This window comes from Corvus kubaryi, unplaced genomic scaffold, assembly GCF_017639235.1.
Source record: "Corvus kubaryi isolate FWS band 111438036 unplaced genomic scaffold, C.kubaryi_AGA036_p1.0 128, whole genome shotgun sequence".
In the NCBI taxonomy this organism is placed as follows: Eukaryota; Metazoa; Chordata; class Aves; order Passeriformes; family Corvidae; genus Corvus; species Corvus kubaryi.
Genome location: NW_024580663.1, coordinates 1344413 through 1360875, shown reverse-complemented (window position 1 = coordinate 1360875; position 16463 = coordinate 1344413). Strand labels below are relative to the sequence as shown.

The 16463-nt window shown below is 53.0% G+C and overlaps 1 protein-coding gene across 3 annotated transcripts in view; it reads left to right on the top strand.

The window, feature by feature from the left end:
• Window positions 1–16463, top strand: part of SIL1 (SIL1 nucleotide exchange factor) — a 96781-nt gene that overhangs the window by 5738 nt on the left and 74580 nt on the right. For 2 of the 3 annotated variants that reach the window (XM_042024765.1, XM_042024758.1), the window contains exon 2: window positions 15572–15686. In XM_042024765.1, coding sequence (XP_041880699.1) covers window positions 15582–15686 — 105 coding nt within the window. In that variant the 5' untranslated portion in view covers window positions 15572–15581. Of the gene's footprint in view, window positions 1–3111; window positions 3141–15571; window positions 15687–16463 lie in introns of those variants that run through there. The other variant, XM_042024751.1, reaches the window with a different exon arrangement.

The following is a 16463-nucleotide window of genomic DNA, read 5'->3' as shown; positions in this document are numbered from 1 at the left end:
AGCCTGCTCAGTTTTAACCTCTGTCTGCCCTGCCCTTGGCACGCTCCCACTGCCTGATGATTGTGGCACTCGCAGATTGCTCCCGCCTCGCCTCGGGATGGCTGCGGAGCCTCAGCAATCTCCATCCTTTGTGCAAGCTGGTTGTGCTGCTTTTAGGTGTCACGGGAGCCTTTGCCACAGCCTGGGAAGCACAAAGCCAGAATCTCCTGATGGGAGAGCGTTTGGGGGTGTGCAGGTGAGCGGCTGTGTGCTGCTGATCCCCGTGGAGGCTTCGGGGTGGGGGTGAGGAGAGCACTGGGCTGGCGCCCGAGTGCTGTGCTTGCCGTGCCTTCGCCAGTCTGGCCCCACAGAGCCTGGTCAGTCTCCTTCCCCAGCTGCTCCATGTGCCAGCTCTCTTACATCACTCCCAATGCCTCTTGACCACCATATTTTTCCTTCAGGAAGGATCCTGGGCTGCATTTTCTGTATTCCTGTGCTTTTTGCCTGATGTTGCTGTGTGCTGTTAGTGCTGTGGGGTCCCAGTGCTCGTTGTTGCTGCAAGACCGATAAGGCAACGTGTAATAGATCCCCTCTTGCCACAGCTGCTCGTTTTAATCCTGTGACATGCAGGCGTGAGCAGTCCCTGGTTCACAGAGCAGGAGCCTTTCCACAGAGGAAGCTCTTCCAGGCTGGAAGTTGACAGTTTTCAATAATTATATGCTGAACCTTCTTCCTATAAATAATAGATACACAGGCTGATGAGAACTACAGGAACTTGTCTCTCAGTTGCTGCTCCCTGGCATGGACAGCAGCTGGGAATCTTCTACTGTTTTCCTGTAAAATGGATCCAGAGGTGCCCTTGCAAGGTTTTCTTAATTTCTAGCCTGCTTGTAGGCTGACATGCTCTGCTTCTCTGGAAAGCCCTGCCTGCCAACACCTGCAGCACACCTTACCCCAGGGCTTGTGCTGATGAGAGCTCTGAACCTCGGGGAGGTTCAGCCTTTCCCTCGGGGAGGTTCAGCCTTTCCCTCGGGGAGGTTCAGCCTTTCTTTTGGGGAGGTTTGCCTTCTTGCTGGAGTCAGTGTGTGTGTTGGTGCATCACCATGGAGATGAGGCCACAGGAGCTGCAGGGCACAGCCTTTTCCAGGCTCACATGAAGAAGGATGCGGTAATGGGCTCCGCTTATTTAGGGAAAATGATTTCTTGGAGTAAATAAATCGTCAGAGAACACTTGGCATCACCCCAGGTGCTATTAAGGAAAAGATCTCTTGAAGCCAGAGCTGTGAGGCTCGCACAATATTCACTTGCTTTGAACACTCTGCTTTGGGGTGTTCCACGTCAGGCGTTGCCACTCTGCCCAGCGCTGACTCACTGACCCGCTTGTGCTCCTGCTCACCCCGAGATAACAAAGCTCCTGTTGCTTTTCTCCTCCCTGGGTATGTATTTCTCATCCTGCCACAACAGCACCTTCCTGCATCCCTTTCCTTGGCCACTGAGTGTCCAGGCTTTCACTGCTTCCACTGGTTACAAGGCTTCACTTGCCGTGACTGCTGCTGCTTTGGCCGGGTTTCCAGAGGACGTGGAGGGTGTGTGGCTGCACTGAGCTCTGCTCCGTGCAGAAACACCTCTCTGCGTTGACAGATTGTGCCAGCACACCCCAAAACCCTGTCTGCTCGTGCTGACACTCTTGGGGGGTTGGGGACACTGCCCTTTCCACGTGCCTGGCCCTGGCACACTCTTTCCTTGTCTCGTTTCTGGTACACAGAACCCTCCCAACACGGTGTGGAAGAGCCCTGTGGCACCTCTCTGCCTCATCGCCTCCACGTCTCATCCCAGACTTCATCTGTAAACATCTCTTTGCCCTTGCTAAAAACTCTGTCTCTTAATTTCTCTCTGCAGGAGTATTATTTAATTTGTAACAGTTTTAGGACGTTATTTGAAAAATCCGATATGAAGCTGTATTTCATTTACTGTAATGATCCACTAATGCAGGCATATTTCAAAGGCAGGCGATGCAGTACTGTGGGGTTTAATTAAATTTTGTTTTTCAAGTAAGCATCAATAGACAGACAATAACAAATGGTGGACAATATGCATACAGAACAAAGTCTCTTCATTTTCCTTTTGAAGACTGTGGAAGTGAAAATGTATATCCCTTAAAATGGACCTGGCCTGCTCACAACTGCTGCTTTAGTGTCGTTAACTCACTTCAGGGGGAGTTTTTTTTCTTACTCTGCCTTAATTAATTTTCTTGCTCTCTTCCTGCCCAAAAAATAAACTGGAAAATTTCCAGCAGGAGCCATGGGTGATCTAAGTGCTTCTGCAAGTTCTGGAAGTAGTTTGGAATACCATGTTGTTACCTAATATGTGATGGCTCCTCCAGATGGGCCCTCCTCAGGGTGACAGAACAGAAGGGCTGGGTGTGAGGTTCCTGTCTCTGGGAACTGGACATGGCATGTGCCAACCTTGGAAAGGGAGGGAAAGATGGTGGTGCTGCCTGCAGCATGGTTGTACTCAGCAATCAGCCAGTGTCTCTGGAATGCATTTTGTTCCTTTTCTCCCAGCGAGTGTGGGGTAATGAAGTACACAGTGTATGTGGGGAGGCTCAGGAAGGGTGTTCCACGTCAGCAGGAGGCTTCTGGGAATCATCCCAGTACTCACAGCGTGGCACTTGGGCACGTGTTCTTGGGGTAAAGGAATTCATCAGTGATGCTGTAAATGGGCTCCTTTGTTCAGATTTGAGGAGCAGGGTGAGATGAGATGGCTGAGGCAGATTTGGTTTTCTCCACGTGTCTGGAGAATTTCCCGTTGTTTAGGAACAGAACCAGAGTTTGCTGAGGAACCCGGTGCAGCTGCTTTGGACTCCCACAGCACTCCAGCCCTTTGATTCTCTCTGAAATCTCTCACAGTCAGAGAGCTGAAAAAAGCATGAATTTTTCAGAGGAAGTTTCCATTCAGAGATGTGAGTTCAAGCCATGTCCTGGGTTGATGCCTGAAGCTTTGCCTGCTTAACCTGCCTTCAAAGGCTGGGGCCAAGGGCTGTGCACTGCTCTCCACCACTGAGCTGGGCTGGGTCACAGTCCAGAGAGCTGTTGGCTGGAAACTGGGGTATGCAAAGGCTGGGAATCTGTGGGGACCTGACTCCTGATGTCTGCGCAGCTGTAAGTGCCTGAAAAGCATCGCTGTAAATGACAGACTTGTGTCTGTAACCTCCTCCTCCTCCCCGGGATCTCGGTGTAACACTTCCCGCGTTCCAGGAACAGCCTGTGTTTTGCTCCTTGCTGGAAGCAGCGCCGCGAGTCCTTTACAGCTCTCCTGGTGCCTGGGGCGCCTGAGTGTTGTGTTCTGAGAGGCTCCTGGGAACAATGATCCTGGCCAAGGCTCCAGGATGGGGTCCTGTGCTCCATGCCAGTCCGTGTGGCTGGAGAGGAGTCCTGGTACAGATAGGAGGGTGTCTAAATATAACTCGTCATCAGGCATCGGATGCTCTTTAAATAAACTGGAAAAACCCCACACAGCTGAGGTTTGTACTGGCCCTGCTGATGCCAGGGGGAATGCCCCGTGCCTGATTCCTTGTTCTTCCCTTGTTCCTTGCTTTAGGCTGCCAGATTTCCCGTTTTCTCACTTCATTTTGTTGATAGGCAGTGTCGAGGTTCTGCTGCTGGAGTTTGGGGCAGGAGGTTGCTTTCTGGTGACTTGAAGCAACATCTCCAGCTTCTCCTGTCCTTCCTTTGGATCTCCTGCCTTTCTCTCTGTGGCTGCTCTCACTTTGCCATAAACTAACCTCCTTCCAGCCAGGAACCTCAGGCCTCTTGCAGACTCACTTTTATGGGGCCATTATCCATCTTCTATAGGTGGAGTGGCTTTCCTGGCTATGGCAGGGCTCAGGTGGCTGCTCCCAGACGGAGCCCACTGGAGCATCTGGAGCCAGCGGCTGAGCCCTGGGCTGAGGGATGTGCCCTCTGTGCAGACCAGGGAATGCTTGAGCTTGGTCTTTGCAGGAGCAGATTTGAGATCAGGAGTGATTTGAGATCCTCACAGTACTGCTGGCATAATTAATTCCTGCAGATGTGCCCAGAGCAGTTTTAGGGTTTTTTTCTGCCCAGCAGAATCACAGAGAAGGACATGTCCAGGTCCTGTGCTTTAGTGGTTCTTGTAGGACTGTGCAGCAAACGGGACCTGTGAGGGGCCTCAACACAAGGGCACAAGCCCAAAGCATGGGAAACTGCAGTGGTGCTTGGGAATGAACAAAAGAAAAGGGCTCTAGGACTATTTAAAAGAAAAAATGAGTAATCTGTAATTCAGTTTTGAGGGAATTCTTGTAGCAAGGGAGCATGTGCTGGCTGGGAGGGAGGAAGCGCTTGCTCAGACAAGTGATAATCCATTGCAGCACATTCCAGACACTTGACAGATATTGGCCTTCCTCAGGCCTCGCTGGGATGAGCGAGGTGCTGCGCCACTGGATGAGGAATGTGGAGTTTCTGGACTATGCAGAGTGATAATTTAAACACCAAATCCTTGCTCAGCATGGGTACTGCTGCTGGCTGCCTGGCCTGGGGTGCTGCACAGGAGCTGATGGTGCGCTGTGAGAAGTGTGCTGGGCTCCGCGAGCACTCGGGGCTGACGCCGGCCGGCTCGCTTTCTTGGATTTCTGCTTCGGAGTTTGGCAGCCGTCTGCTTCAGGGAGCACAGTGGCCTCATAAGAGTTTATTTGATCTGACACATGACAAATTGTTTCTGCTGGCGGCTACTTGAGGCGCAGTCTGTTCGCTGGCAGCCGTGGCTCTGCGGGCACTGGGAAGTGGAGGAAGGCAGGCCTGCCTCCTCCTCTTAGGGAACATCAGCACAGGGAGCGTTGCTGCAACCTCCCTGCCATCCCAGCCTCCCTTTTGCTGGTGGATAATTGTGCTGTTGGCACGGATTATTAATGATGTTTGTGTGCTGGGTGTGTCTGCAGGTGCTGGTTGTGGCTCCTGCGGCGTGCTGGCTGCGGGGCAGAGGAGAGCCTGTGTTCTGGAACCAGACCCACTTGCCATTAAAAATGCTTTGTTAAGTTGCTTTTTTTAGGACACCCTTTTAGCTCTGCAATGAGGAGCAGAATATTACATTCCTCAGCAGAATAAAAAGTACATGTCCCCTGTGAGATAGTGTAAATACATTTTATCTGTTCTATTACCTGCAGTTTTCTGAATATGTCCCCTAAGCATTTTAATCTTGTTTTCCAGAGTTGTCTCAGAGTGAGGAATCGCTCCTATTTGCAACTTTGGGAATGATTACTTGTTCATTAATTTCTTCCCTTTCCTGCTGTCCATCTATTATTGCTTCCAGGAGAAAAAAGCCTCTCCGTAAATCTCGCCCACAACAGGGCTGAGTGCCTGATTAGACAGAGAGTTATGTGTGCTGGGAACGTGTTCCTGAGAGCTCATCCTGGAGCCGTGGATGGAGCCCTGGGCGTGCTCTGGCTCCTCTGTCCCCGTTCAACGCCCTCGGGCACGCAGAGCCCGCCAGGTGCCCGAGCTGGCTCCCTGCTCCTGGCCCTGGGATGCCCAGCAGGCAGCACGTGCCAGGCCAGCCGAGCACACCTGGAGCACACCTGGAGCACACCTGGGAGCACACCTGGAGCACGGTGCCGAGGCAGGAGGCTGGAGGTCAGGGCAGCTCCAGCACCCGAGCAGGGCTTTGCTCCTGCCACGCTTTGCCTGCAGTGCCGGGCTGCGGTTACGAAACGGGAACGAGACGGGACAATGAGGAGCAGTTGCTGCTGCCACGCTTTTGTCCAGCAGCTAAAAGCCCGTTCAGAAGGTTCTGTGGAAGCGTTGTTTGCTTTGGTCTTTTTTTGCTCTTTCTTTAAGTACAGACTTAAAAGAGCTGGAGACTGGAGGCCACTGTAATTATTATTTCTTCCTGAATAGCACAATAAGTGTGCCATTTGTTCCATAAATGACAGGGTCCTTGCCTCGGAAAACATATGCGGCCTGTTCCCACTGCTGTTCCCTTTGACATGTGAGTAACTGCCCCTGCCTGCCTCTGGGTGCGTGGAGATTTCTCACTCCTTCATTGGGGTCGGTGCCAAAACTTGTCTTGACATGTGACGTGTGTGGTCACTGGAAGTCACTGTGGAGGCTGTCACTGAAACAGCCTGGATTCACAGAGCAGCTTCATTTAGATGGCAGCTGATGGAGGAACTCTGCAGAATAGTTGGGGATGAAATCTGTGTGCAGGAGGGGACAGCTGAGGTCTGTGGTTGTGGATTCAAATATGCTGCTAGCAAGAATTTTTCTTGCTTCTTTCCAGTCCCGTGAGATATTTTTCTCTCTCACAGAAGATATTTGTAGAGTTGTATAAACTATGAACACCTGCGACCTTGCAAAACCTTTGTTTATAGTACAGAAAATAGAAAAATATTTTGACAATGGATGTTTTAGGATTTTAGCCAATCACATCAAGGGGTGGATGATCCTGATCCTTTGACCAATTAGACTGTGCAGAAAAAAGTCTATAAAAGAGTTGTAAAATAATTAAATAAGGGAATCTTGCTGCACAATTCCTGCCTGCTGGATCTCTGTTCTCCCTACCACTGTGGGATACTGTGACATGTGGTCATCAAGTGAGAAGCTCAGACATGCACAGACAGGGTCTGGCAGACCTGTGGTGGATGTGCCATGTCCCCACCTGCCGTGGCACCACCAGGATGCAGAGGCAGCTGCTCAGGATGTTCTGGTGTCCCACAGCAGAGAGGAAGGTGCTGCAGGTGCATCTTTGATCAGAGCTGAGGGTGTGCACAGTAACAGCCTGCTGCTCACTTCGAGCTCTTGGCTTTGCCAATCATCTTACAGCAAACACCAAGACACGGAGAGTGAAAATCTGTGTCCTTTGGCTGCTGCTTGGGTGTTTGCAGAGCCAGCAGATGCAGTGGCAGCCGGGACTGCCAAAGGAAGAACCCTTTGTGGACCAGTGCTGCTCAGCTATTGAGATATGCCAGTCCATGAAGTGGCTCTTTATAGGGTATCTCACCAAAAGGAGTTTCCTTTTGAGTGTCTGCATCTCCTGCTGTTGGTCTGAGCTCCAGATGAGAAGCAGTGCACTGACTGGAAGCTGCTGTGGTTACAAACAGAGTAATTGTCCCTTGGAAGAGAAAATTGTGGAGGAAACCCACTCAGTTCTGGTCACATCTCTGTTCTCCTCCTTCCCCAGTGCAGGTTTTAGGCTGGTGTGGCTGAGGGGCAGTGGGATGGAGTTAAGGTACTGCTTCGAGTGAACCCCACAGCTCTGAGGAGCAGGGAATGTGGTTGTGGACCTCAGGGGGGACCTGTGGACCGGCAGCTTTACTCCCTCCTTAGTTCTCTCTCCATAACCTGTCAGTTCAACTATCCATGGGGCAGCTGAGCCTCCCCAGCGGTGGCTGCTGCGATTCCAGCGGCACGCGCGGGGTCCCGTGGCGGCGCAGGCATGTGCAGGAGTGCTGTTTCATAACCTCTGCTGGCATTCATGACACGTTCAGAGACAGGTTCTCCACTTAGTCAACGTTTTCTAAGGATTTAGGGCTGAGGAGCTCTTTGAAGCACCGATGCAGCTTGTTCTGCCATGACAAGGTGGAGATGAACGCTGGCGTGGCTTCCATTCCCCAAGGAAAATGCTCTTTTACATGGATCGCAAGCTGTGGCTCTGCTGCTGTTTGGGGAGACCAGAGGAATCTCAGAGCCAGGCGCTCTGTGCCACATCAAAGCCTTCCCGTCTGAAGCTGCGGTGCTGGGGAGCTCCAGCTCCATGTCCTTCGTGTTTGGGCAGCAGAAGGAAAGAAGATCCCTGAACCAGGAGTCACTTGAGGGATCAAAGCTCTGCTTAGCAGAGGCTGACGAGGCAAAAAGCCAGGATGGCAGCAGGAAGGACACAAAGCCTGCGGAAGATCTGGGCCACCTGATAACAGACCTCCAGAGGGGCCTGTGAGACCTTCTGCTCTGCTGGAGGAGCGGGGCCAGCATCTCCCCCCGAGGAGGCAGGCCTGCAGTGTCCTGGGCTTGACTGGAGCCATTCTGTTGTGCCTGAGGGATTGTTTAATTAAAAAGAATGCTGCACCATCACATTTCAACTGTTTTCTCCATACATTGCTGCAAGTAACATCTAAAATAGCTCTAAAAGGCAACAAACCATTCCCCAAAGTAGGGGTGGCAGACGAAGAACAGGAGAGGGAAGGAATTATGTTCTCTTTCAGCTTTCTGTGTCTGTGCATTTGCTTCTGCATTTGCAGCCCTTGGGGCTCTTTTTAATTTAAATTTCCTTAGGAAAAGCCCTGCTGAAGGAATGCTGCCTGCAGTGGCTGGCTGTTCTGCTTTGGCTTTGGCCTGGAGAAGCTTTGATGGCTGGGGAGCAAGACTAGCTTTTCAGTCTTTGTGGGAAATGCTGGGGCCTTATTCCAGGTCCTTGTGCCAGTCTGGCAGCTCCTGAGTGGGTTTGACCCACGAGGTGGATCCCACTGGGAGCTTGCCACAAAACTGGAAGCACGTGGGAGCCCAGCCAGGGCTGGACATCCAACCAGGCACCCCATGCAATTAATCCACAGGCTGCTATGCCATGTTATTCCTGGCCACGTATCCTGAGCACGCAGGGGGCGAGCCCCACGCTTGCTGCCCGTGTGCCATCCTGCTCCCTGCTGCTCCCTGTCCCCCGGGTTGTCACGGGGAGTCAGAGCTGTCACCACTGCCTGGCGCTCTGTGGAGAGGTGAGAAAATGCATTTTTCATAAACCTCACAGCTCACCGCTCCTGGCAGATCGATAGGGCAGCTGGAGCAGTCCTTGGCGTGCCCGCTGCCGGGGCACCTCTGTGCCACGTGCTCTGCAGGGAGCGGCAGGGCGGTCCTTGGCTTGGCAATCCCCATGGGAAACCTCCAGGCTGAGCTGGGGCTGGCAGGGAGGGTCCTGGCTGGGACAGGCTGAGATAGGGCCATGGGGATGGATGGTTGTACTGGGCTGGCGGTGTGGTGCTGCTGTGGGAGTCGTGTGCCGATCCATCACCGCTGGGTTTCTGTAACATTGAGCAGGAATTTTGCATGGTTTCTTAACCTCTTAATTGAGCCTCTTTATAGGGAAGCCAGCATTTGACAGGGGAAGGAGGTTGTTATTCCCTGTGAGAGCCACGGGTGAACAGCAGGAACTTGGGAAACACAAAAAGCTGTTTCCAGAGAGGCTGGGAATAAGCCAGTTAAATCTCTGGCAATTCGTGGGCCCAGCTGCAGTGGGACATCAGGGTTCTCTGGGACCTGGTTAGTGCAGCATGTGCTTTCTTTCCTGTTAGATTCTCCAAGCTTGGGAAAGCAGAGGGGGTAAAAAACCACACTGAATGCTGGCAGACTCCTGGGTTAGTGTGAGCAAGGTGTCACCTTGCAAATAGAAACTGATGAAAAAGGTAGATCTGAGTGGGGGGAGAAAACATCACTTATTCTATGTGCTGTGCATGGGAAATTGCAGCAAGGAATGGGAGAAAGGCAGGAGGAGAGGTGTTTTCGACTGGGCTTTGGGGTGGTGGGGAGGTGAGGAGGAAGGGGAAAGCTGCTTCAGGCGGTTGAGGTCAGGCAGTGTGACAGCTTTCAGAAAGATGTTTGTCCTGAAGGTCCCTGTGCATCTCTCATCTCCTGGCAAGTCCTAAAGTCTTAAATTGGTGCAAATCAGCACCAGCGCTCTGGTGGGGACTCGAAGGTCCCTGCCAGTCCCAGAGCTCTGTGGAGCGGGAGTGTCATGTGGAGTGCAGACAGCCACAGAGCCCTGCGAGAGCAGCTGCCAGAAATTCAGATAGATGCACTGCTTATAAACAATAAATGATAAATTCAGCCTCTGATCTCCGAGGCACGCTCTGCTTCTGTACACTCCATCCTGGCAGAGAAGATCCCCCATCCCGCACTCAGCGCTCTCTCTCTGGCGTGGAGGCTCTGGGGGGTGCTGGGGATGCACGGGCTGCAGCTCCTGGAACTGGGGTCGTGCTGAGCCACGGTGGAGCGTGGCCCCTTCTGCCACCAGCACTAATGAGCGTGGCCCCTCGTGCCACGGTTGCTAACGAGGGTGGGGAGGGCGAGGGCAGCCTTGCTCAGGCTTCAAACCACCGAAGTACAAAGCTGTGCTCCTGCCCTCTGGGGAGCAGCGTTTTGTGTGAATGCTGCTTGCTGAACGAGTTAATTAAGTCAATTTAAATAATAGACTAAACGATGCTTAGTGTTAAACTGTGCGACTTGTATAAGCAGCAGGGTCAGGGCTGCTGTGGCCGGGTAGAAGGGGTGATTCTGGCTGTATCCAAGCGATGCACAGCAACCCCCTCCTCTGCTCTTGGGGGAGCTGTGGCAGTGCCGGTGAAGCTGCCGGTGCCGAGAGCTGCCCGTGCCGTGCCCGGGCACCGCTGCGCTGTCTCCTGCTGCTGGACACATCCCTGTCCTGCTCCCGCTTGCGCCGGCACCTGGCAGGGCTGTCGGAGCTGCGTTGGGTGGTGTCATGGCCAAGCTGCTGCTCGAGGGGCTGATGTGAGCTGATGGATGCACAGGGAGCCTGGAGGGGTTATTAATATTTATTGTTGTTATTTGTTAGCAGCAGTTACAAAGGTGGCACCACTGCTCGGTAGATGCCGGGCTCTGTAAACACGTGTTTGTGCCGTGGTGATCCTGCTCCTCCTGCCCTGTGCCCATGCCACAATTCCCTCCTGTGTGCTGGGCCCAGTTTGGAGCGAGGCTTCTGCTGCAGGTGGGAGCAGGACCTGCTGCCTGTGCTCAGGATGGGCCCAGCCAGCCCAGTTTATTCCTGTAAACCTCAAAGCGTGGCTTCCTTGCTGCGTGGGTCCTCTGTAGGCAGCAAGAAGGTGTTCCCACAACTTTTCCCTTTGTGTAGGAGTGTTTTTAACATGCCAGAGCAGAGTCCTGGTAGGAGTAAATGATGAGGAGCAAGCAAGAAGAATAAATGGGTTTTTTTTAAGCGATTTCATAAGTGACATGAATGGAATGGTCTGCATGGCAGCTACACCCTCTCCACTGAGATCCTGGACGCGTGAGGGTGCTTGCAATCGAGTGCTGCTGCTCGCTGGGCTGTCTTTTACCTGTCTGGGGCTTCATGCCCAGGTGGGACCCTCTGGCAGGGCTTGGGGCTCTCACTGTAGTGAGCTCCTCTGTGGGGCTGGAGGCCAGGGGTGCTTTCCTGAGGACAGGATGCCTGGAAGAGCAGAGCTGCTGAGATCATCCCAGGCATGCCAGTGTAGCTGTGCAGTCATCGAGCAGGAGGGACAGCTGGCCACAGGGTGCTCCTGAGGAGCACCAGCAAACATGAGTGCTCCTCACAGACCTGGGGACCCTCTTGCTCAGAGGAGGATGATTTCAGGTCAGGTCAGCTAAATTTCCTTCTCTTTCTCCATGGCACTGCACATCACTTAGCCTGTCACGATGGGCTCAGCTGTGGATGCCACCCATTAAAAGGACATTGTGTGTGAAGGGGATCTCAGCTCGCTGTGATTGCACTCTGTGTCCTGAGAGCCCTCTCCAGTCCCTCAGCTCCTGGGCACAGCTGGCTGGAGAACACTCCTTGAGCTGCTGTTGCCCAGGAAACTTTCCCTTCAGCCGCAGAGGCTGTGAATGCCGGCACGTCTTTGTGCCATGGTTCAGCTGGAGAGTGCTTGGGCCGTGTTCCTCGAGGTTTTCCATCCTTGGCTGGCTCTGCCCTGGACTCAGCGAGGGAGCTCTGGCAGTGGTTTGTGCTGGGAGACACACGATGTGCTGGTGGTGCTCCCATCAGCGCCGGCCATCTCGGCAAGGGGTGGCTGGATGGAAACCCTGCCTGAACTAGTTAATCTGCAGGCAGTTTTGCAAGGCTGTAATACCCATCCTGCTCCCTCAGTTCATCCCTAGATGGGAACAAGGATTAGCTTATTGGTATTGTTTATTCTTAGAGATAATTGGTATTTTTGTATGAGCACTGGTGTGGCAGCAGGACCAGGGCAGTGCCTGTCCCCTGTGCTGGCCCTCCTGAGGCACCTCTAATCTTGTGTTTGGTTCTGAGCTCCCATGGAAAGAAAAACATTGAGGGGCTGGAGCATGTCCAGGGAAGGGAATGGAGCTGGGGAAGGGGCTGGAGAGTCAGTGCTGTGAGGAGCAGCTGGGGGGGCTCAGCCTGGAGAAAAGGAGGCTCAGGGGGACCTTCTCTGGGAGGGGGCAGCCAGGTTGGAGTTGGGCTCTGCTCCTAGGGGACAAAGGACAAGACAAGAGGAAATGGCCTCCAGCTGTGCCAGGGGAGGGTCAGCTTGGACATCAGGAGGAATTTTTCCATGGAAAAGCCATTGGAACTACCCAGGGAGATTTGGAGTGCCCATCCCTGGAGGTGTCCAAGGAAGGGCTGGAGGTGGGACTCAGTGCTCTGGGCTGGGGACAAGGTGGGGATCAGGCACAGCTGGGACTCAGTAGCCTTGGAGGTCTCTTCCAACGTAAATGATTCAGTCATTCTGCGTCCATTTGGCTGCAAAGCCAGAGCCTGATGACCGGGCTGAGGAGCTCCAGGATGTCTGTGTGCTCTCCTGGAGCAGCAGATCAGAATTCAGATGAGGCTTCAGATGGATGTGTTGGAGTGGCACAGGACAGGCAGCGTGGGCTCTGTGCCGGGACATGAGAGCGTGGAGCGCTGGCAGCAGCAGGAGGCATTAATGAAATCCTCTCCTGTCGCTGGCTGCCTTTGAGCTGTCACCTGTGACTGCAGGAGCTGTGTTCCCGGGGCTGTGCAGGCTCCCTGATGAACAGCTCGAGCAATCAGTGGAAATGTCCCTGCTAATAGGCAGCACAACTCTGGGGCTGTTGTTTCTGCCGCCGCTGGTGCAGACAGGGATTTCTGGAGCTGTGGAGCAGAACCTCCCAGCCAGCAATGTCTCCTCCTCTGACAGGAGGATTACACACAGGAATGAAGACTTTTTGGAGTCTGACCCTTTGCTCTTTTCCTAGTACCTGGTTTGCTTTGACAAAAGAGGATTATTAGGAAAAAAATCAGCCCCTCCACTCTGCACAAGGGGAATCTGTGGCCTTCCTGATGCGGTTTTGGTGCTGCCCAGCTGCTGTACATGAGTGCTGCTGGATCCCCAGAGATGCCCTCAAATCCAAGCAAACATTCCCTGTGCAGGTGGGGTCACCATGACCACCCTTCCTGCTTTGCAGGCTGCAAGGGTTGTTTCTGAAAATGCATTGTTTGCACAGAACATTCCATGTGGAAATCCTCCCGTGCCCTCTGCGTGCGTCTGTCTGTAACGAGGTGTCAGCCTGTGCAGGCTTCTCTCCAGGAGCTTCAGAGCCCCGTGTTGCACATGTTGGCTCCTCCTGCCTACCTGGGACCGAAGCACGCTGCTAATTGTTGTGCGGATGTCATCTGCCAGGCAGGCAGGAGGCTGGAGGCTTGGAAGAGGCTGTGCTGTCATTTGCTACCAGCCTCCTCGGTACACGTGAGCTCTATTTTTATTGGGAGTGTGCGTTTGCTTTCAGCCACTGCTTTGTTGAATTTCTTTTTCTTTTTTTTTTTTTTTCTTTTTATTTCCAGGCTTGCAGATAAAGTTTGAGGGATACATCTATTTTTCATTATTCCAGTTTTGCTGTTTGTTTCATAACTGACAAAAACCCAGCCAAACCTAAAAACCTGTTTCCTGTGCGAAAAGCAGCAGTTTGTTCTGAGGTGAGAGGGAAATGTGTGGTCACCCTGAGACTGAGGTCGTGACTGTAGCACTGTCCAGAAGGACATAAAGATCTTCTGGGAGCAGATGGAGTTTGAGCCTGTGCATTGTGCTCTGGGAGTTCCAGCTCAGGAGCCTGGGTGTTGGCTGTAGCCTGGTTTTGCTTGGCCACGTCCCAGGAGAGAGATGGAGGCTCTGGCCACAGGTTGTCTCTGCCTGTCTTATGGAAACAGGGAGCTTTTCTTCTACTCCAGTTCAGGTTAATAAGGGCTTGTGGGTCCTTGAGGTGGTTCTTTGACCCTTCAGAAAAGAGGAGACACTGAAGGAGGAAATGGGAGGTGATGCTTTCCTGCCTTGTGTGAGTTAAGCAGGGGAACTCATTGCTCAGGGATGCTGTGGGTGTCAGAAATCCAGATCTGCTCCAAAACCAATTAATGGGGAAAATCCAGTTGATGTGGTGGAGATGGCTCAGAGGTAGAGGCTGCTGTTGAGGAAGACCCTGGCTCAGGAGTTTTTGGAAGATGCAGAAGTATATCAGATGTATTGTTATCTCTGCTCCCTGCTCTGTCCCTCTCCTGTCCACCACTGACCAGTGTGATGTGGTGGGCTGTCTTTCTTTTTTTTCTGGCAAAAACCAAGCAGGAAGAGGAGGAAGTAACATAATGGAGTGGAGAGCCAAGGTACCAGTGAAGGGGTGGAAGGAGAGGAGCCTTCCCTCCATGTCCCTGAAGGCTTCTGGGGGCAGAGGCTCTTTGGTGGCAGGAGCTGGTGTTGGGTGCTCCTGAGAGCAGGTTTTCTGCTTTGTGGGACAGAAAGTGGTTGCTTCAAGGAAGGAGAACTCTGTGGTGTGCTGTGCCATCCTGATGGACAGCAGAGAGAAGGCAAGATATTTCAGACTGCATGTATGGGAGGAAATTCTTTAAAACCTGGATAGGAGTAGGAGCAGACTTGATGGAGGGATGAGTAATGAAGGAGTGTTTGAACGGAACTAATCAGTCCCATCTTCTTTCAAAAGACCTCATTTAGTTTAATTTAGCAGCGTGTAAATTTAGAGCCAATCAAAGGAAATACTTGTGCAGCCTGTGTGCTGGCAGGCTGCTCCACTCCCTACCCCAGCAGCGAGCTGAAGGCTGTAGGTGGATCCAGAGCCTCGTGTGGCGAGGCAGTGGGGGCACACGTGTGCGTGGTTACACACGTAGGGTGGGCACACGAGCTCCGTGCCTGGGCACTGGCACCCACAACAGCAGAACCCTGCATTTTTCCCCCTCTCTTGTTCAGCAGGAGCTCTGTGGTCGGTCAGGGTGGCTCTGTGCCGTGGCACTGCTCCCTGGTCCCCTTGAGCGTGGTCAGAGCCAGCTCCTGTCCCCACGGCTTGGGTGAGCCGCTGCTCTGAGCAGCAGGGAAAGCCTTGTGCTGTAGGAACCACCAAGCAAACCTTGTTGACCTCTGCAAAATGTTGTTTTCCTCAAGAAAAACCTACATATGGATTAGATAAACCCCTGATCCTTGGACAGCTGGTCGTTTTGTTTAATTTGAATTACGGCAGCTACTTCTGTGCTTAAAAAGAGGCATAAAAAGCCTTTACGGGATTGTACTGCTTTTTATTTTTCCCTGTAGTTGTCATCCATGGCACTAACACAATGATTTTAAACAAGTCTTGCAGGTCTCCTCATATTTTCCAGGAGAGATTTTATCCCCTGCAGGGTCAGTATAAGGTACTTTGCATTACCTGTCACAAACCCCATTAGCAGTAAGACCGGCTGCCCCCCACGAGCCCCGTGTGCTCACACCTCGAGGTGTTGTGCTTCCTGTGGTGTCGCACCCCTGATCCCATGCTGTGTTGCAAAGTGTTGTGTAAAGAGTCCTGAAACCTGTGAAAATGGAAAAAAAACACTGTTGGGTTTGTTTTCCTTTGCATTCCAGGCTGGTGGCAATGTCTCGCTGGGCCGCTCTCCTCTCCCCCGCTGCCAGTGTCAGCCTGCTGGTGCTGCTGCTGTCTGTGCTCTTCTCCTGGTCCAGCCTGAGCGACAGAGTTCCCGTAAGTTTTGGCTGCTCCAGCTGGGAGCCCTGCTCACTAAGGGCTGTCCAGCCACCAGGGTCTCTGCTGGGGTGACAGCCTTTCCTCATCCCCCTCCAGAGCCAGGGAGGGTGTTGGTGAGACCTCTTCTCAACAACGGGACTTCAACAACAGCATTTCAGAAGGGCTTCTTAAGACTGTCTGCCTCACCCCAGGAAATCCAGAATGTGCTCAATCCAGAGGGTTTCCGGCAGGAACAGTGCCACTGGGGCAGCTCTCTTGTTGGCTTAGATGTTTTATTTGGAGTTGTCACACGTGCTCCCCTGGCAAGAGGCAGAGCCAATTGTGTGTTCTAGGGGCAAGCAGAGGGGAAGGGGTGGCCTCAGTAGATTCCTGGCTGTGCATCTGTTGAGTCACCACAGGTGAGTCAGGCTTAGGAGAGCATCCTTTCAGGTCCCTGGGTCCCACCTGCATGGATTTTGCTGCTTGCAGTGGTTTTTGGCAGCTGCAGATGAGGCAAGTGGGGTCTGTCTGCCCCTTAGCACAGGTACAGGTGTGCAGAACTCCCTGGGATGGATCCTGCTGCAGAGCCCTTGGTGCCAGGCCCACAGAAAACTTCCTTGAGGAAGCCTGAGCAGTAGAGGATGGTGGCTTTTTGTCTAATAAAGGGATCCCAGCCACGCTGGCACAGGGGACCACCAGACTCCATGTGCCTGGACCCTCCTGCCTTTGCACTGCACCTTGCTGGGCTGCTGGTTTGGGATGCAGCTGTCTGGGGGCTGCACTGTCACCCAGAGC